We start from the raw sequence: 22428 nt of genomic DNA on the forward strand, positions 1-22428 counted from the left end.
GTACTTACTTTGAAAGATTACAATAGTTTAGTTACTAAGATATGAAAAAAAATTTTCCTATACATACCTGTATTTTATATTTTTATATAATTTTTTTGCTTTCCGTGGTTTTAATAATGAATATTACCGTCATGGGTACATCATTCCAAAAAATTCATAATTACACGGGATTGAAATGACTTTACAAAAACAAACCTTTCTATGATAGTATAATGCATTATTTTTTTTACAGGTGGCTGTTAGTAAGACTGGAATGTTTAGGAAACTTAATTACTGCCTCAGCTGCTATTTTTGCTGTGGCAGGGAGAGGAACGATACACCCTGGTATAGTTGGACTGTCCATAACGTATGCTCTTAATGTAAGTACTGTAATTTATAGCAATTACTTTTAAAGAAAAATAATTTAGTATGAAATATACTATGCAGTACAGCACTGAATTTTCAGGTACTGTATAAGGAAAGTGAAATTTAAAATAAAAATCCCATTTGTGTTGACTACTTATAGGAGAAGAAAATGGAATTAAAGAAATTTGTTGATATCTTGTCAGAAGAACATTCATAAAAATTGAAGAAGAGCCGTCATGAATTGAATTGCTCAGTTATTGATAAAACACGGTGCTTTCTGTTTATCACACTTTGTAAAGACAGATTGAAGAACCTAACCAGAAATAGAATTTACCGTTTTCATGCCTTGACCACCCATGTACACCATTAGTGCATTGTAGGTATTGCTTAAGGGTCTTTGCAGTGTGCCTTCAGCTTGCAGCTGCACTTTGCTTTATATCCTTTTACTTCAACTCTGTTCCCACTTCTTTTCTTCCACCTTCCTGTCCAACCTCTTCTCAATTTTACTTCATTACATTACTATGGGAGTTTCCCCAGTTGCACTTGAGCGCTGAATGTCCTCACAGGCCCCAGCACTGTGTATAGCCTTAAAATTCATAGATCCAATCCACCTCTGTACACAAATAGTGTAAAGTACTTAAATCAAGTTATTAGATACAGTATCTGAATATCCCAACAAAGTTTTACATGGGACATATACAAATTTTCTCAGTCAAGTTCCTATACAGTATAGCATCATTATATGACTGAATATTTATAACCTTTTAATATTATTGTTTTTATGTTTTTATTTCTTTGTAAATTTCTGTTTCATCTTTGAGTGGAGTTCCATAGTCTCTTTTGAACTGTAATAGAAATTGAATTATATATTTTTCAGACTTAACTTGAAGTTGTGTTGCACTAGTACTTGACCACTAATAAATTCTTTTAGATAAAAATGTATATCAAAATATAAATTACACTGTAGTAACCTGTAAAGCAGGTGAAGCATTCAATAATTACACTAAACTTGAAAGAAAAATAGAAAATATGGTACATTAAGATGCTGTCACACTAGCATAGAGGAACTTATAAGTATCTTATGTGAAATTGATTAAATGCACAATTTTGAGCATATGAAATTGCCCTTTTCCTAGCGTACAAGAATGAATGTATAAGTAACGTGTGAATAGAATGCTGTACAGTATTTCTACCATATAACTTGTGTATGAGTGGCGTATGAGTAACCTTTACAAGCATGTGTGAATGTATGACATCATCAGTGCAACGTACTAAATGTTTCCATTGCAAATGAGAATATGTACTCTATATGAGTAATTCAATACGGTATATGAGCATATGTGTACCATATATAAGTGTAGAAGTAATATATGTGTGCATTCGAGTGACGTATGAGTAGCACAAGAATTTTGTTCCCAGAGTATCTGTATGTATAAATGGATTTTTTGAGATCGGTCGTTTTGCAACTAGACTTCAAAAATGCCACCAAAGATGACTTAATCCATAAAAAAATACACTGCAAAGAGCAAACAACCTGATCAACACAGTGATGTTGCTGATTCAGCTGGGGAGAAATTAGATGCTCCATTTGCGGTACCATGTTCACGGGATTCATCCCCTTCATCAACTGCTTCCACATCCTCTCAGGTGCAACAGAAAAGGAAAAATGAAAAACAGAAAAACACAGTTTAAAATTGAAGGAGAATCAGATGATAAAGATGTGGAAATGATACTTTTTATTTATAACCCAGATGCCAAAATGCAAAGGGATACAAATTCCATATGCTAATACATGTGTTAAGCATACGTTAGTACGTCTGGCGTAGGCTTATATACTCAAGGGATACTCCAGGTAAACATATGATAATCAATTGTCAGAGGTACATCTAATCACATTATGTATTTGTCACCTTTACATTACTTATACACTATGCATACATTAACCATACCAATCACCAGATGAGAAGTATACAGTTATGTACCTTTTGCATCACTTTAGAATATTCATCATATGCCTAGCACAAGAATAACATATAACTCATACACTCATGTATGCTAAAGGTTTTTTAAATTCTCAAAAGTTTGCTCACCCTCTGCGTATGCAAACGTACACCAGTGTTTTCCTACATACAGTACTCGAAACATATACGACATAACCCAAATGAACCCTCAGTATACTTTTATATATGTTAGCGCTATGCCAGAGTATGACAGCGCCTTTTAATAGAGCCTATACTGTAATAAAGATAAAAAAAAGTATGTACAAATTTACTGCTAATGTACCTTTCAAAGGATGTACAAAATAAAGTCATACTTGACTGGAGGTATACAGCACAGGTAGCATTGATGCTATGGGTGCATAAAATGGGTAGTAGCAACGGAGATAAAGATCCATTAAATGCTGGCATTAGGAAACTACAAAGTAAGTGGAAACCAACTGCACAGACACAGTCAAGTATTGTCCCTTTCCAGCTTGTCTCATGCATGCTATGTTAATACCACCCACTTCAGTCAAATTTAGGTTTGTCAAGGAAAATTCAGTACAGTATTTTGTTATACCCAAGTTTACTTAATAGCAGTACTGTATAGGTGTTATTGATTACCTAGTGAAATCTGATAATTGGAGGTCCATTGTTGCAAGATTATATAGTAGAAGGATTCATTATACAGTATTTTTCACATACTGTACTGTAATTTCATACTGCTTCCTTTCCATTTTATGAAGGAAATCATTATACGGGGCTAGAGAGATTGTGAAAGTTCTTTTACCTTATACCTTTTAAAGAAATAAGAGCTTTTCCTTCAATATTCTGTATTACATAGTGAACAAAATTATACTGCAAAGCTATGATATAGGAAGGTTAAAAAGAGCTTGATGTTTTCCCTTTTTAGAGAATAATTCATATGTAGAGAAATATCAAATTACTCCTATGATTTCTTATATAGTATACAAGATTTTTCTTTTCTTTTCAGGTAACTGTTATATTGAACTGGCTTGTAAGGATGACTGCTGAAGTTGAAGCTAACATAGTGTCTGTGGAAAGAATTCGAGAATATATAGAAGTACGTCTAAATTTACCTTTTTTTGTTAACTGTACAATGTATAGTATATTCACATACTTATGGTATACATTATCATCTTATGGATCATTTGCACATATTTATATGGTCCACATACAGAGTAATATACCAGTCAAATATTCAAATGAATACCATTACGTTTGGATACAACTTCATCATTGTTGTTATTATTATTACAAGCTAAGCTACAAAAGATTATAGCCCAGGGTTGTACATCGCACACGGTTACACGTACTGAGGAAGTGATAAGACAGCTGTGATCTAGCGAGGGATTACTGTATATTATAATTTTAACTGTAGACAAATTTCTCAAGGATGTTCAAAATACTTTCATGTCAGCATTAAAGTATTTTGTCTCTTAACAGGAAGAACAAGAAGCACCATGGAAAATTAAAGGTCAGGAACCACCCAAGTCATGGCCTGACCAAGGTTGTATTACATTTTCCAAGTACGAAGCAAGATATCGCCAAGGTCTAGAGCTGGTTTTAAAGGGCATCAGTTGTCAGATCAGTTCAGGAGAGAAGGTAAGTGTCTTAATCATATTTGGTATCAAATATAGTACTAAGTTAGGTGTTTTCATTCTTGTTAAAGAAGACTGTATTTTCTTATAGAATTAATTTTTTTATATAAAACTATCATAGCATTCTTGGTCTTCTTTAGTTTAGGTACAATATTTGCAAATCAAAAGAAAAGAAAGCCATATGCCAGCTAGATGGTTTCGACTCTCCATAGTATGTAATGGAGTTGGTAAGAAAGATCTTTAGTTTGTTTTATTGGTAAAAAGTCCATTTTATATATTTACACAAGTGTAGCCAGTCCATATGCTACCCTTTTTTTTTTGACTTGGATACCTATTTATTTATATTTTTTCTTTGAAAAATCCAAGGGAGCTATTTATTTTGGCGCAGCATCCCATATACTGTACAGTCATTCCACTATTTTTGATGATTTCCAGAAGAATAAATAATTAGTTTTCATATGCAGTATTCTCTAGGGTATTTATAAATAAATATTTGCTGCACATCTCTTGAAGGTATGTTCTTTGTGTTTCTTTGTCTCCTCGTTTATATATTTACCATTTTCTAGGTTGCAATTAAGCTTTTGACATATACTGTACATCTTGATGCACCATCAAGATGTACTGTATATGTCAAAAGCTTAAAGCTTGCCCAGAAAAATATGCAGACGAGAATATATGTTAGCCAAGTCTTGCTCATGTGTGCACACATGGTACATATAACGTATATGTCTGTGTGTAGAGCGATATTTGTTAGATTTGACGGAAGGGCTCACCACTGGTTAGTAAATAATCCTGAATTATGATGATTTTTTCCTTATGATCCCCAGTGATGAGAAAAAGTACTGTACTGCTAAATGCCCATACTTGAGACAGTCGGCCCTCCTTTATCGCAGGTTCTTTCTTTGCGGTTTGTTTTACACGACCAAGAACAATGCAATACCTATGAAGGGGACCGTACGCTATGGTGTTTGACAGAACAACTTTAAAAAATTGAAAATCCTTTTATTGTTTCTATGTATGCAGAAACAAGTTGTACATGCTCTCCATAAGTTTCAGCCAATTATTTTTACAAATCATGAAGATATAGCGGTCTTTAAATGATGACGTCATCCGTACTACGTCGTCTGCATGATTGAGTTTGACAGAATTGTCTTTGCATGTTTATTTTTGCATATATATAGCGATTTTTTTTCACCTATGTTTCAAAATCTTGTACGTTTAGCAGAGGTGGAAGGCATTGGTAGAGGGTAGGGTAGGGTAGGGTAGGGTTTCCAAAGATATATAGAAGTTACATTGCATGTGTGTTTGTTTACTTGCAGTTCGTATGTACATTGTCTTTTTACGTCTTCATAAACTTTATAGCAAGGCCAATGTTACCTAAGGTCAAAGAAAGAACAATAAGTAAGCAGAAAGTAACTAAAAAGAACTAAAAGGAGGGAAACATGAAAAAGAGTATAATGCTGGAACATTCTAACTAAAACTCTGGCAATAATGAGAGCCCGCAGGCAACTCATAACACCCTTACACCAAGTGTTTTTAGTAAACTTAGGGTTTAAATACCTTGTTTAGGGACCCTTCATGTAAGAATAAACAATAATGTTATCTTGATTTTCTTAAGAACAAAAGCAAAAATTTATAGCAAATCTTTGGGAGCTCAACTCAAACACATACTTATTCACACTTAGGTACATTTTCTCATTTATTTATCGTTTGATTTTAGGGAGAAACATATAATTGAAAAGAGGAATAAAAATACCAAAATTTTGTGGAACAGAATTTTGATTTTCCTTTTTCTCTTTTTATCATGATTATTTTACGTGTAGACGAAGAAAATTAAGAAACATTTCATTAAAAAAGAAAAAGGAAAATAAAAAATCTGTTGCACAGAATTATTCGATTTATAAAGAAGTTTTGATGGTATGATTTTCAGTACAATTGGTGTCATATTAGTGGAGAAAAATGTACCTAGAATTTTTCTAAAAATCATGATTTTTGCTAAAAAATCAAAAGGTTTTTGATCAAATTACTTGAAATTTTTATATGATGAAGGTGTTATATACTGTATGTCTAAATCATATATAGAAATTGTGTATTTTGAATCATTAGAAAAACAAATGGAGGACTCAGTGAACGGTTCCCTTAAAAGCGAGCTCTATGCATCGATAAAATAATACCTTAAATAAAAATGCTCAAAAAAATTCCAATGTATAGCATTTTTTTCAATATTAATCTTACCCGATGATCATGTAGCTGTCAACTCCGTTGCCCGACAGAAATCTACGGTCGGGATACGCCAGCGATCGCTATCCAGGTGGGGGTGTACACAACAGCGCCATCTGTGGTCAGGTACTCAAGTACTTCTTGTCAACAAGACCTCAATTTTTCCTCTGTCGTGCCGCCGGCAAGACCTACATGGATACGCTGTTGATTTTGGAGTCTTTTGTTCACGTTTTGGTGATGTATTTGCTCTGAAATTTAGCCTTCGCTGTTCAGGAAGCTTTATCCTTAGCTTAGCAAGCTTTTGGAATTAATTTGATTCATTGGTTAACGATCTTTGCTTTATTTTGGAATTCCCCCTTGACTACCTCTAAATTCAAGATGTCTGACCATTCCCAAGTTCCTAAATACAGGCAGTGTAGCGTTAGGACTTGTAATAGGCGTCTTCCGAAGGCCTCTATAGATCCTCACACCGTATGTTCCAATTGTAGGGGAAAATCCTGTCAATTGGAAGATCGATGTGGGGAATGTGCTGGGCTTTCGGAATTCGATTTTAATGAATTCCTCAGATATACACGTAGGTTAAAGAAGGAGAGAGATAGGAGGAGTTCTTCTCGCTCTGTGGATTTTTCCTCTCCCCATGCCCCTCAACCTTTTCCTTCCCCTGTGGTGGTGACTCCCGAACCTGCTACGAGTGCTCAGCCTGCAATGGCTGATATGTTGCGTGCCATTCAGGCTCTCGGTGATAAGGTGGAGTCGTTGGTTAGTGACCGCAATCAGCTCTTGGCAGATGTCAGAGAGCTGAAAGCGAAGAGTGCAGTGGGAAGTGTTAGTGCTAGTGCTGTGCATAGTGTCAGTGTCAGTGTTGCGCATGAGGGTACATCTGTGCGTGCCAGTCGTCCTCCCAGTCCGGGACCTCTTGCAAGCTCCCAAGCCCAGGGGAGAAGCAATGTCGAAGGACCAAAGGGTTCGGCAGGCCTTGATCGGCGCACGGATGTATCCTCAGTGGTTGCGGACGCATCTGCTAAGGATCGTCCCTTCCACTCCCAGACGAATGAGCCCTTACATTCCTCGTCTGTGGAAGAGGTTTCCAGGAGGAAACGGTGGACCAAGGTCTCACGACCGCTCAAACGTAAGGTCCCTTCCGAGCTAGTCCAACGGCCCAGGTGTAGCCACTGGGTCAGTTCGGACTCGCCGCAGTCATCTGATGACTGCACACCTCCCAAGAGAGGTAGAGTGGTCCCTCAACAGGCCTCTGCTCCGTCTGTTGTTGCTCCTCCCACAGTAGACCCTAAGTGGTCCATGCTGCAGACTATGCAGTCTCAGCTTGCGGCTTTTATGCAGGAGTATCATGCCGAGAAGGTTAACACCTCTCCTGTTAACCTACAACCCGCAGAGGTTGTGCGCTCAGCAGATACTGCGGCTGCCTGCTCCCACACCCCACCTGTGAGAGCTCCTCCACCGATGCGCAGTCCTCACTGCCAGACGCATGTTCTTGCTGCACCATCTGCTAACATGCGTGAGCTGCCGCATCAGGAGTTGCCGGGTTCCAGCACTATGCGGCATTCTCCTCAGCCCATGCAGCATGCTCTGCAGACCTTACAGCATGCTCCGCATACCATGCAGCATGAGCCGCATCCCATGCAGCATGAGCCGCATACCATGCAGCATGAGCCGCATGCCTTACCTCATGCTCTGCATACCATACCGCATGCTCCTCAGCCCACCGCAGACCCTCCCACACACCGGCCCTCTGCTTTTGTTGTTGCCAGCTCACAGTCTGTCCAGCAGAGGCATGATGATGGATCCGCAGGTACGCATGCACCCGTTCTGCAGGATTCAGCCGCTCAGCTTGCTGCTCTGCCTTTGCCACTCACAACTCAACTTTCGGATGAGGATGTATCGGAGGATGAAGCTGCTCATCTGGATGATCCTCACTCTGATGTTGAAGGACCCAAGTCTTCGCCACCCTCCTTAGACTTTCGCAAAGTCCTTGCTTTGTTCAGAGAATTGTATCCTGAACACTTTGTGTCTGCAACCCCTCGTTCTCCTCCCTCCGAGTTTGCTCTGGGCATGCAGTCTGCTGCTCCTGCCTTCACCAAGCTTGTTCTCGCCAGATCATCAAGGAGAGCTTTGAGGGTTATGGGGGACTGGTTGCATTCCAAGAAGCAACTGGGAAGGACCTCTTTTGTGTTTCCTCCTCCCAAGCTGGCTTCTAAGTCGAGCGTCTGGTATGCCACGGGAGAGGAACCTGGCTTGGGGGTTCCTGCCTCTGCCCAGGCCGACTTCTCAAGTCTGGTTGACTCTCCCCGCAGGTTGGCTATGAGACGTTCGAAGATCTGCTGGTCCTTTTCCGATCTTGATCATATGTTGAAGGGAGTCTTTCGTGCCTTCGAGATATTCAACTTCCTCGATTGGTGTTTGGGAGCCTTAAGCAGGAAGACTTCCCCTTCTGACAAGGACTCGGCCATGCTGATCATGTCCAGCATGGACAAGGCAATACGGGATGGGTCTGGTGAACTTGCGGCTTCATATGTATCAGGGGTCCTCAAGAAGAGAGAACATCTGTGCTCCTTCTTATCTGCTGGTTTCACCCCTTGCCAGAAGTCAGAGTTGCTGTTTGCTCCTCTCTCCAAGTGTCTGTTTCCGGAGGAGTTGATTAAGGGGATGGCTGCCTCTCTTATCCAGAAGGATACGCATGACCTCATGGCTTCTTCTGCACGTAAGGCTAAAACCTTACCTTCCGTGCCTAGACCCTTCCGCCCTTTAGCAGCTGATACACCTGCTTCTAGGTTCATCCCGCCCTTTCGTGGCAGAACCTCCAGCAGAGGAGGTACCCGTGCAGACAGTCACCGTGGCAAGTCCAAGAAGGGTTCCAAGTCCGCAAAAGGCAAGTTTTGACTGCCTTCCTCTCCAGACAGCAGTAGGAGCCAGACTCAAGACCTTCTGGCAAGCTTGGGAGAGCAGAGGTGCAGACGCTCAGTCTGTGAAGTGGCTAAGGGAGGGATACAGAATTCCGTTCTGCCTCAATCCCCCTCCAACTACATCTCCCATCAACCTCTCTCCCAACTACAAGGAGAAGGACAAGAGGCTAGCGTTGCAACAAGAGGTGTCGCTCTTGCTACAAAAGGAAGCAGTGGTCATAGTCCGGGATCATCAATCCCCGGGCTTTTACAACCGTCTCTTCCTTGTAGCCAAGAAGACAGGAGGTTGGAGACCGGTGCTGGACGTCAGTGCTCTCAATGCTTATGTCACCAAGCAGACGTTCACGATGGAGACGACGAAGTCGGTCCTAGCAGCGGTCAGGCAGGAGGACTGGATGGTCTCGTTAGACCTGAAAGACGCATACTTTCACGTTCCAATCCATCCAGACTCCCAACCTTTCCTAAGATTCGTCTTTGGAAAGGTTGTGTACCAGTTCCAAGCCCTGTGCTTTGGCCTAAGCACGGCACCTCTTGTGTTTACGAGACTGATGAGGAATATTGCGAAATTCCTTCACTTGGCAGACATCAGAGCCTCCCTCTATTTAGACGACTGGCTTTTAAGAGCTCCCACAAGTCGTCGCTGTCTGGAGAATCTCAGATGGACTATGGATCTGACCAAGGAACTGGGCCTCCTGGTCAATTTAGAGAAGTCCCAGCTCGTCCCATCCCAGACCATTGTTTACCTGGGTATGGAGATTCAGAGTCGAGCTTTTCGGGCTTTTCCGTCGGCCCCAAGGATCAACCAAGCCCTAGAGAGCATGCTGAGAAGGAACCGATGCTCAGTCAGGCAGTGGATGAGTCTAACAGGGACACTTTCATCGCTGGCCATGTTCATCGAGTTAGGGAGACTCCACCTCCGCCCCCTTCAGTATCATCTAGCTGCTCACTGGATAAAGGACATGACGCTAGAGACGGTCTCAGTTCTTGTTTCCGAAGAGATGAGGTCTACTCTAACGTGGTGGAAGAACAGCATTCTTCTCAAGGAAGGTCTTTCGTTAGCTGTTCAGACCCCCGACCACCGTCTCTTCTCGGACGCATCAGACGCACATTGGACGGACAGGAATGCTCGGGAACATGGAATCAGGAGCAAAGGACACTTCACATCAATTGCAAGGAGTTGTTGGCGGTTCATCTGGCCTTAATAAACTTCAAGTCCCTCCAGCTAAACAAGGTGGTGGAGGTGAACTCCGACAACACCACAGCCTTGGCTTACATCTCCAAGCAGGGGGGGACTCATTCGAGGAAGTTGTTCGAGATCGCAAGGGACCTCCTCATTTGGTCAAAAGATCGAAGGCTCACGCTGGTAACGAGGTTCATTCAGGGCGATATGAATGTCATGGCAGATCGCCTCAGCCGGAAGGGTCAGGTCATCCCCACAGAGTGGACCCTTCACAAGAATGTTTGCAACAGACTTTGGACCCTGTGGGGTCAGCCAACCATAGATCTGTTCGCTACCTCGATGACCAAGAGGCTCCCATTGTATTGTTCTCCGATTCCAGACCCAGCAGCAGTTCACGTGGATGCCTTTCTGCTGGATTGGTCCCATCTCGACCTGTATGCATTCCCGCCGTTCAAGATTGTCAACAGGGTACTTCAGAAGTTCGCCTCTCACAAAGGGACACGGCTGACGTTGGTTGCTCCCCTCTGGCCCGGGAGAGAATGGTTCACAGAGGTACTGCAATGGCTGGTCGACGTTCCCAGGACTCTCCCTCTAAGAGTGGACCTTCTGCGTCAACCTCACGTAAAGAAGGTACACCCAAACCTCCACGCTCTTCGTCTGACTGCCTTCAGACTATCGAAAGACTCTCAAGAGCTAGAGGCTTTTCGAAGGAGGCAGCCAGAGCGATTGCCAGAGCAAGGAGGACATCCACTCTCAGAGTCTATCAATCTAAATGGGAAGTCTTCCGAAGCTGGTGCAAGGCCAATGCAGTTTCCTCAACCAGTACCACTGTAACCCAGATTGCTGACTTCCTGTTACATCTAAGGAACGTTAGATCCCTATCAGCTCCTACGATCAAGGGTTACAGAAGTATGTTGGCAGCGGTTTTCCGCCACAGAGGCTTGGATCTTAACACCAACAAAGATCTACAGGACCTCCTTAGGTCTTTTGAGACCTCAAAGGAACGTCGGTTGTCCACTCCAGGCTGGAATCTAGACGTAGTCCTAAGGTTCCTTATGTCATCTAGATTTGAACCGCTCCAATCAGCCTCTTTTAAGGACCTCACATTAAAAACTCTTTTCCTCGTATGCCTAGCAACAGCTAAAAGAGTAAGTGAGATCCACGCCTTCAGCAGGAACATAGGTTTCACATCGGAAACGGCTACATGTTCCTTGCAGCTCGGTTTTTTGGCTAAAAACGAGCTTCCTTCACGTCCTTGGCCTAAATCGTTCGAGATCCCTAGCCTGTCCAACTTGGTGGGTAACGAACTGGAGAGAGTACTTTGCCCAGTCAGAGCTCTTAGATACTATCTAAAAAGGTCTAAACCCTTACGAGGACAATCAGAAGCCTTATGGTGTGCTGTTAAGAAGCCTTCGCTACCAATGTCTAAGAACGCAGTTTCTTACTACATCAGGCTTCTGATTAGAGAAGCTCATTCTCATATGAAGGAAGAAGACCTTACTTTGCTGAAGGTAAGGACACATGAAGTGAGAGCTGTGGCTACTTCAGTGGCCTTCAAACAGAACCGTTCTCTGCAGAGTGTTATGGATGCAACCTATTGGAGAAGCAAGTCAGTGTTCGCATCGTTCTATCTCAAAGATGTCCAGTCTCTTTACGAGAACTGCTACACCCTGGGACCATTCGTAGCAGCGAGTGCAGTAGTAGGTGAGGGCTCAGCCACTACATTCCCATAATCCCATAACCTTTTTAACCTTTCTCTTGAATACTTTTTATTGTTGTTTTTGGGTTGTACGGTCGGCTAAGAAGCCTTCCGCATCCTGGTTGATTTGGCGGGTGGTCAATTCTTTCTTGAGAAGCGCCTAGGTTAGAGGTTGTGATGAGGTCCTTTAGTATGGGTTGCAGCCCTTTATACTAAAGCACCTAAGAGTCATTCAGCATCCTAAGAGGACCGCTACGCTCAGTAAGGAAGACGTACTTATTAAAGGCAGAGTAATGGTTCAAGTCGACTTCCTTACCAGGTACTTATTTATTTTATATTGTTATTTTGAATAACTAACAAAATGAAATACGGGATACTTAGCTTCTTTGTTAACATGTATGCTGGTCTCCACCCACCACCCTGGGTGTGAATCAGCTACATGATCATCGGGTAAGATTAATATTGAAAAATGTTATTTTCATTAGTAAAATAAATTTTTGAATATACTTACCCGATGATCATGATTTAAAGGACCCGCCCTTCCTCCCCATAGAGAACCAGTGGACCGAGGAGAAAATTGAGGTCTTGTTGACAAGAAGTACTTGAGTACCTGACCACAGATGGCGCTGTTGTGTACACCCCCACCTGGATAGCGATCGCTGGCGTATCCCGACCGTAGATTTCTGTCGGGCAACGGAGTTGACAGCTACATGATCATCGGGTAAGTATATTCAAAAATTTATTTTACTAATGAAAATAACATATTAAAAATTCTCATTCAACTGGTTTATAAAAGAAAAAAAATCTGTTGAAATGAAAAAGTAGGAGTATGAAGTAACCCCAAAATAACAATGTTATAATAGAACCTGAATCGCACCCATTAATGAAGTTTACTTTAATATTCTATAACATACTGTATAGTGTTCACTTATTCCCCATTTCTTAAAATTTTGCAATTTTTCATTGAGACATGATTTCTTAACTTACAAGGTCTTATAAGCTATGAAATGGAGTTATAAACAGTATATTAAAAGAAATTCCATAATAAACAAACTTGTATCATGAAAATTCCTTCCTTGTTCTTTTGGTATATGAAATTTTCTGCTACAGGTTGGCATTGTTGGAAGAACTGGAGCTGGAAAGTCATCCCTGACACTGTGTTTGTTCCGTATTATTGAAGCAGCTGGAGGTTCTATAAGCATCGATGGCAGAGATATTTCAAAAATTGGATTACATGATCTCAGAGGACGTCTCAGCATCATACCACAGGTATTCGAGTTGTCAATAAGAAACCTTTTTTAACCTTACATTTCACAGTACTGTACTAGGAACTAAGGTTTAATTTCTGTTTTTGCTTCACATTTATTCCTATAGGTCACTTCCTAACAATCTACATAACTTTAATCAAGCCTGAATTTTCATTACATATGAAGGGCAATCACTCGTTCATGCAGGTAATAACACTTGGCTATTTTATATGTGGAGGAAGAATAAGACGCTTCAAAACTTACTTTACTCAACTTGTTAGGGTATTTCTCAGCAATAAGATTATGTAATGTATCATAAGTTGAACTGACAGAAAAACAGCCAATTTCTGGAGTGAATGTGGGGGATTTTGCGTATGAATGCGGAGCACTCATTTGCTAGTATAAAAAAGTAGATATATTTTTTTATATGAATCTATACAGTAGAGACATTCTATCTATCTGTCTACCATGGCACTTCCCCCAATTTTGGGAGGTAGCAGACATCATGAAAAAAAGAAATCGGGATTTTTTTTATTCTTCTCTGCCTGACAAGGGACTCTTTATTCTTCTCTGCTTGACAATGGACTCAACCGAATTTGATTGGTAATGCTAAAATGCCACAGCCCACCCTCTCCTGTTATCTACCCCAAATGAAACTTCATATGCTGACTCCCTTACTGCCACTCCATCCTCTACCCAAATCTTGGCCTTCCCCTCGTACTTCTCCCAACAATTCTTGCATTCATCACCTTCATATGAAATATATAACAAAGTAAACATATAAAATACAGGGTATATTAAATATTAATAATATAATGTACTAGTACCTACATTTACCCTGCTTGAACTAACGTGATGCCATGCCATCCACCAGTGAAATACAAAATAATTTAAAGTGCTTACTAAAGCAAATGGCAGAATATTAGGATCCTGACTACCCACTCATTCTCTGGCTCACAATCGAGTTGTATTTTAGAACGACTAGGATTGTGGCATGCAAAGGTTTGGCAGCAGCAGTGTCTAAAGTAATTAAAGAATTTGAGGATCTGTGAGAGGCTTTGAAATCTGTAACTAGCAGGAAACTTAGAACCCTTACTGAAAGAAACACTAAAAACTAGACTCAACTGGGGGAATTAGGTTAGGTTGGTAATAGGGTGGGTAAGACCAGAGTTACAATTTTATGAGAAGATTCACTGGACTCTGAACTTTAACAAAGAAAGCTAGTGATATCAAGAGCTTATAAAGCTCAAATACAATACAGTACTATGAAAAGCTAACAGCTTATGAGACTTATCTAAAGGTGGAGGCTTATCATTATTGTTGTCATCCCCACTACAATCAATTATCCTAGTCTTCCTTGGCTTTTTGTTTTTCCCCTTGAACTTGCAGCAACTTCTGTTTTTGCACTTGGCACCATTACCTTGGTTGGCAGCCAATAAAACATACTATCACTTTTCACAATGTTTAAATTGCATTACAGTATTATCCTTGACATAATATACCAAAGTTACGTGTATAATGAACTTCCAGAAACAATTCCCATATGCACCCCTCATACTAATTGCTAAAAAACCAGGGGAAGACACCTTAATGTGCAGTAATAAGCAAACTATATGTTGTTGGTTTAATCAGTACCAGCAACTGAACACTGGAGAAAAAGAATGCCACATCAATTACCACTTACCTCTCGAATAGTACTCCTATTAATAAGTGCGTGCGTTTATTGAAGAGAAGAAATTGGGAATTTTTTAAAATTTTTCAGTTAAAGTTTCATCAAACCTAGGTTCTGGAGAAGAAACAATATGAACATCAGGAAGGGGAGGTTTTTAGGATTAAATTGTAAACATACCTTCTCCCAATTGCTACTGCTTCAGACTACACTGACAGTAAATTACCAATAGAGGGACTTAAAGAGACCTAGATACATATTTCACTACACTGACGGTAACTTACCAATAGAGCGACTTAAGAGACCTAGATACATATTTCGCACACAGGTTTAAAACTTGACTGCTTCTATTAAGTGTCTGGAGATTGCTGCTAGTGTACTTGTGCTTCGATGAAATAATGAGTTTGTATTTGAAAAAAAAATTTATTCTTTTTTTGAATCTATGAAGTATAGTACTGTATACAATTTATAGGTTTATAATTCTGAAAAGTGTTATGAAATGTTGCTTTTTAATCTAGAATTTATACTAATGAAATTTTGTAGGGAACGCATCAATTATGCAAAGTAAAAATTTATTAAAACAAAATCAGTTATAACCATTAAAATGTACTTTCCTATTTAATAACCACAGGATCCAGTCCTTTTTAGTGGAACGTTGAGAATAAATCTGGATCCATTTAATACCTATTCTGATGCAGAAGTATGGCAAGCTCTCGAAAATGCACATCTTAAGGACTATGTCAAATCACAGACACATGCACTTAACACTACAATTGATGAAGGCGGAGCCAATCTCAGGTAAATCATATTAATGGGGATAATTTTTGTCACTAAAGCTACAGGTTATTACAGGATTCATTTCAGAATTGATTAATAATGACCAATAAATAGTGGAAGAAAAATTTATTTCATGCAATACAGTACTGTACATTATATTTCTATTCCATCCAGCGTGGGTCAGAGGCAACTTGTGTGTCTGGCCAGGGCATTATTAAGAAAATGTAAAATCCTTGTCCTTGATGAAGCAACAGCTGCAGTAGATTTAGACACCGATGATCTTATTCAAGCAACAATAAGAAAAGAGTTTGCAGATTGCACAATTCTCACTATCGCTCACCGTTTAAACAATATCATGGAAAGTGACAGGTAATATAATTTCAAAGTATGAATGGCATTTGCCACTGTATTTATACATTTTTTTTCTCTTGATAACAAATGGTATGTTAGTCTCAGTAAGTCAAAATGATGAAATCTTCATTACAGCTAGGTGAAAAGACTACTTAAGACTGCATTTGTAGATGGGTAAAATAACACTACGCATTGAATGTTGCCTCCCTTGCTGCCGTATCAAGGTAATAGAATGCAAACTAAAAAACTTTGTTTCATAAGTACAAAACTCTTATTTTACTTTTGCTTATTACTCATTTTACAACAGGTTGTTGAAAGATTCAGGAGTAAAATTATACACTTCAGGTTTAGTATCATATTCTGCTTTTATGGGAAAGTCCCAACTAAATGTCATTATACAGTGTATCATCATCTTCAGTTTACTGGATTGGATTAGCAAGAAGAGGTTTTTGAGCACTTTTTGGAGAATTGGTAATGTTACACCATTATGTAAATGTTTGTGGTAGCTCAAGTCCTGCTGACTAATGCCCAATTTCCATAACTCCCATATTATCTAAAGTTTTTGAGTCTTTTGGCCAAACATATAAGTAGGGTTGCTGAAGGTAATCATCTGTTCCCTAATTTGCAATTGGCTTTGTAGAGACCTTAGAGCATATGATGCCTTTCCTACAAGCTCTAGATTGCTAGGGAGTAGAGGCAAGAAAGAAACCAGTTGTATAGAAAAATTGTTGTTGATACAGTATCTATGAAAGCAAATGAATGAAATCCTGTGAAGTGAAGGTTGATGACATTTCCATCCTGTCTGCAATTTTAGTGACAGGATTTATTTCCTAATTGTAAGGGATTTTACCTTAGTAAAAGGGAACTCATGGTGTTTGTATTTTTCATATGCTTTACAAATCCATTCATTAAACTAGGACACAGGATTGTTACCATTATTACTTTTTCTTATTTCTGATATAGTTAACATTGAAACAATGCCTCTGACTTTGTAAACTCTCACCAGAGATGACCATCAGATTATGCACACACTCTTAATTGTTTCTATGTAAGCCAGAAGGATAGAGTGTTCTCAAATAGTCCTTGTTCCTTCCTTGCTTGCAGAGCCATCCTCAGATATCACTGGACACAAGCATCTCAAAATGATTCCTGCTATTAAAGTCTCAAACAAAAGTGATCACGAAGGACCCAAACCTTAGGTTGTAGACAGAGATTGTGTCATAGCCAAAATATCTTGCAAAAAATGAGTGGAAGACCCCAACCTTCATTGGCTAAAATCAGTCAGTCCTTTGCCAACACTAAAGCTAGCAGGAAGACAGCCTTGAGAGTGAGATCCCTGTTAGCTGACCTTCTAAGGGGCTTGAAAGGTGGCTGTACTAGAGCCCTGAGGATAAAGGTCACACACACTGGGGGCCTGAATTCCCAGGAGGACAAGACAGGTTGAAACTTCTCACAAGCATGTATCCCTCCCACGAGGTGGAGAGTTCCAAGCCCTTCAGTCTGAGCAAACACTTGGCTCAAGGCTGAACAATAGCATTTAAAGGGACAGGATAGTGTCCTAAAGTCTGACCATATGATGTGAACCAAGCTAGAATCGAGGTGGGCTAAGCAAAACTGCTGATGACTTGACAAGTAAGACATATAGGCTCCCCAAAACTCTCCATCCCGGTCACAGAATTGAAAGTGATAGTGAGAACTTTTTCAAGCTACAAGTGGTGTTCAAACTTCCGACACCCAAATTATGAATTGGAAAAGTTATCCTCCAGGCTGCCACAACCTGAAGTGAACTTGGTCGGTGGAGATAGAAGATAAATTTCATGATTTGCTACGAGTGACTGTAACTAGAGAGACATTCCTTGTATGACAGCAATTGTATGGCTGACTTTCCCACATAGACTGTTACAATGGATTGTCCCAGGTACTTTTTAGCCACCTCTCTCGTAGTGCTTCTCAGAGTCGATACTACATACTTTTCAGCCATGTAGAACAAGCACTTCTGCTATTTGGTGGTACTTCTAAAGGTGTAGCTAACATTAAAGAAGGGCTTCTTGTTATCTCTCTCATCCTGAACCCAGGTAAGATTAATGCTTGATCACTGCAAATTAGAGTAGGGGAAGTAGGGTGTACACATCCTAATTGTTCCATTAATACTGTAATGCATCCTCAAATGCCACACCTGGGTTGGGAGCTGGGAAATAGAACACAGAAGCTTCTTATTTAGCCTCAGTGCAAAAAGCCTTTCCACCATGCAAACATAAAAGGCATGAGCTTCTTCAGAGACATGTGACCAAAGAGACCTTGCAATTGCCGAGAGGCGAGTTCCAGCCTGATTAAAGATAGTTTGAGATTTCTTAGCTTGCAGATATGTAAGACTGAAGGAGAAACCCTCACTACTGCCATATCAATCAAAATGGCCAGGTAGCTTCTCTCCTTGGGCAAACAATAAAACTTTTCCCAGTTTATGACAAGCCTCCAATCCAGACAAAAAGCAAAAATCTTGGCTGTCTCATATCTAAAGCAACTGTACCTCCGTGGGTGCCAGAATAAACCAAACGTCAAAAAACATCATGTGTACCTATCCCATGTGAATACTCGCATGAACACTTGGGGAGCAGCAGACTGTCTGAATCACAGGCCCTTGAGTTATAACACTACTCCCCTGAGAAGGTACTTCCAGGAGAACCAATAGACATGCATTTGGAAATCTGCATCACTCAAGTATACTGAAAGTATAAAGCCTTCCTCTGATGAAAGACAGTATGAAACAAACTGATGTTTTCCATGCTAAATGTGGTTTTATTAACATACCTGTTCATTGGTAAGGGGTGTTGATAACTAGCCTTCATCACTTAATTGACATCTGCAATAGGAAAAGTCAACAGTACAAGTCTGGAAATATTAACCTGCAATTTTGAGATGTACTCTTTATCTGCAACTATTCCACCTTCTCTTTTTTTTACAGGGTTAGAACTTTTCTCAATCCCAAGAAGTAGTTCTGGAACTGGATTGGTGTAGGGGATATGGAAATGAAGTCGAAGATCGTAAGCAATCATCCTGCAGGACATTCATTCTCCATGACATCGCTTCCCCTACTCACAGCAGCTGAAGAGGTAAACTGCCAACCTTAGCATCTCTTTCCTTTCTCTTCTCCCAAAAAGTTGATGTGGAGACAGAGGGCACAGACTATGTACATTCCCGTTACGTATCTGCCAAATGGTCCCTGGGGCTGGGATTCCTATCAGCAACTAAAAATTAACACAGTCTTCCCTCTTGAGAATGAGCACATGTTGAGCCCTGCTCGCACAATGACTGATAACACACAAGAACTGAGCTTACTTTGACACACAAACACATAGGTTGTGAGCTGTCAGAGGTTGCGTGAGACCTTCCTTTCATGACCCTGAAAACCCAGATGTGAAAGGGGCAAGGGCAATATGCCTCTGACAAAGCAATGTCATTGATGGTATGTATTCAGTGGCATCTTCACTTCTATGCTGTCCACTCTAATTCAAAAGCAAATGAAGATTGACAACTGGTGCCACTTCTATGCTGTCCACTCTAATTCAAAAGCAAATGAAGATTGACAACTGGTGCAGCAACAGATGTAACACTTGTTCTGCACACAATAGACTCAACTCAAAAGGGAATGATCACCTGGTAAGCACTAGTTTGTATCATTAGGAAAAATACAAATTATTCTTAAATTTGTCATTTGTTCAGTCACTAATACAAACCCTTTCTCCTCTTTATTAGGAAAGACTTCCCCTAAGGTGGGTAGAGGTCCTAACCAACTAGCTGGTCTTTGACCCGAAGCATGCCTCCATCTTACGCATGATTAGAGGAACCTTTCCACCTCACTAAACTCTCGTTCATTTGCACACTTTAGTGGCCTGAGCAATCAGTATGATTGTGTGATACTAACTATGTGACTTATCTAGGCAAGAATTCTCAGAAGTCCTTGGACTTCTTTGACCAAACCATAGAAGACACCCAATTCCTACCTCGCAAGGGGATATGGTGACGTAACAAATATATGTGCATAGACCAGGTTACACAAGGGAAATGGTTATTACCTGCAGAAAGGGGAAGCCAGCTTGAAGAGTACCGTAGGTGCAGTTCCCCGAAAGAGGGTAAGATGAAAGGAAGGAGTAGCCAGTCATTCTCATCATTCACCCCAGACTTAATCCCGGGTAACCTCTGCCCTCCACCATCTGGCTTCTTGTCTATCAAGGAGTTTGAGGTATTTAAACCACTTTTTGTGCATTCACCATAGGTTCGATGGAGAAAGTTTCCATGTTTCTGTGGGTTATTCATGGAGGCAGTGGGCGGTGAAGGTCGTCTTGACGCTTCCACACGGCCGCTTGAAGGACCTTCGTTAATGCTAGGGATGTGTTAATGCCACACACGTTGCGCGTTCTAAATTTCTGCATCTGTGGCGAAAATCAGGATTCAAGGCCCTGTCTATGACCTAGCGAATCCACACTGAAATTGTGTTCTAGTGATTCTTTTTTTGACCTTCCCCATGTTGTCAAACAATCTGCCCACTCAGGCGTGAGCTCCTGAAGTTCTTTTAGGGTAGCATTTCAAAACTCTCACTGGGCACAGTAGCAGTTGACCTGGGTCATCTGTTACGTTACGGAGACTCGATTCAGAAAGGCTGGAATCTAGGATCCGCTGCTCCTGGATTTTAATCTAGGTGATAAACTCTATGATAAAGCCGAGCATTACCTGTCCCCATTCCCTTGAATGGGAGATGTCATAGGATAGACAATGAAGTTCGCTTACTCTCTTGGCTGAGGCCAAAGCAAGCAGGAAGACCATTTTCAAAAGATCTGATGCCTGACGTAACAGTTTGTAGGGAGCCTTTTAACGATCGTAGAACACGAACAACATTCCATGGAGGCGGTCTAACTTCAGACTGAGGACAGGTAAGCTTCAAACTCCGTATGAGGAGAGACAGCTACCACGATGAGGAAATATAAACTCCTTTCAGTCTAAAGACAAGGCTCAACGCTGAGCGATAGTCATTCATTGCCGAGACCAAGAGGAGATTTTCTTCCTGTAAGTGTTCAAGAAATTCCGCTATCACTGGTATAGTGGTATTGAGGGAAGAGATACCTCTTCCGTGACACCAACCAAAGAAGACTACCTAAATTGCTTGGTACACCAGAGCTGAAGATTTCCAGAGGTATTCAAACATCTTTTTTTTTGCAAAAGGTTGCAAAAAACTTCTCTTTGCGAGATGATGATGCTGGATAACCTCCAGGTGTGAAGACCTAGGGACTCTACAGTTTTGTGGTAGATCTTTGCGTGTGGCTGTCTGAGTAGATCGTGACGTGGAGGGAGTTCTCTCGGGACTTGTGTTAGTAGTTGAAGAAGGTCCGGAAACCACTCCGCATGATGGAGCTATAAGGGTCATTGCTAGATTGTTGGATGGTATTATCTTGTACTCTTTGCATCAGGCAAAACGGGGGAAATGTGTGGACATCGATGTTGTCCAATCCTTGTTGAAACGCATCTTTCCGGAGTGCTTGAGGATCCAACACTGGGGAGCAGTATAGCGGGAGCTTGCTTTTTAAAGATGTTGCAAACAGAACCACTGTCAGAGAACCCCACAAAGTCAAGACTTCATTGGCTACTAGATGATTCAAAGACCAGTCAGAGCCCCATATCTTAGTCACTCTGCTCACATTCCTCTTCCCCAAAATGAAGAAAGCTGATAATGACACAAAGTTGTCTTCTGCCCATCTTAGCATCTCCACTGCTAGATGGCAAAGGTGCTGAGAAAAGGTTCCACCTTGTTTGGTTACATACGGAACCACCATGTTGTTGCTCATCAACACCACAGAGTGATCTGTCAGGAGCTGTTGAAAATGTGGCAGGGCCAGAAAGGCTATCCTCATTTCCAGGATGTTTATGTGCAGAATACCTTGACTTGGACCAGAGCCCAGAGGCTATGTGATGCAGCAAGTGAGCCCCCACTCTTCTTTTGTAGGTTGGTAAGGCACCAACCACATGTTGAGATACTACCACTAGAGAGTTATTGGCTCCTTTGACTAGCTGCCACACATTACTACATTGGATCCATATCTCTGGTTACAGCTCAATTTTTCTTTGCCTATGCATACCCCGAAAAGTCTGGCCTATTCTTTCCACCTTCTCCTCTGTCCTCATACACTTGAGATTACAAAACAATTCTTCTTCCTCAAGAGGTGAGCTACTGCACTATAATTGTTCAGTGGCTACTGTCCTCTTGGTAAGGGTAGAAGAGACTTTAGCTATGGTAAGCAGCTGTTCTAGGAGAGGGACACTCCAAAACCAATGTTCTCTAGTCTTAGATAGTGCCATAGCCTCTGTTACATGGTCTTCCACTGTGGGGTGGAGTTCTCTTGCTTGAGGGTACACTTTATTTCAAGTT

The 22428-nt window shown here is 40.8% G+C and overlaps 1 protein-coding gene across 2 annotated transcripts in view; it reads left to right on the plus strand.

The window, feature by feature from the left end:
- Positions 1-22428, plus strand: part of LOC137623778 (multidrug resistance-associated protein 1-like) — a 142437-nt gene that overhangs the window by 114428 nt on the left and 5581 nt on the right. For both annotated transcript variants that reach the window (XM_068354603.1, XM_068354597.1), the window contains exons 26-31: positions 233-359; positions 3319-3408; positions 3792-3950; positions 13077-13235; positions 15514-15680; positions 15834-16028. In XM_068354603.1, the coding sequence (XP_068210704.1) occupies positions 233-359; positions 3319-3408; positions 3792-3950; positions 13077-13235; positions 15514-15680; positions 15834-16028 (897 nt within the window). The remainder of the gene's footprint in view (positions 1-232; positions 360-3318; positions 3409-3791; positions 3951-13076; positions 13236-15513; positions 15681-15833; positions 16029-22428) is intronic.

The sequence above is a fragment of the Palaemon carinicauda genome, chromosome 2 (genome assembly GCF_036898095.1).
Source record: "Palaemon carinicauda isolate YSFRI2023 chromosome 2, ASM3689809v2, whole genome shotgun sequence".
Taxonomy (NCBI): Eukaryota; Metazoa; Arthropoda; class Malacostraca; order Decapoda; family Palaemonidae; genus Palaemon; species Palaemon carinicauda.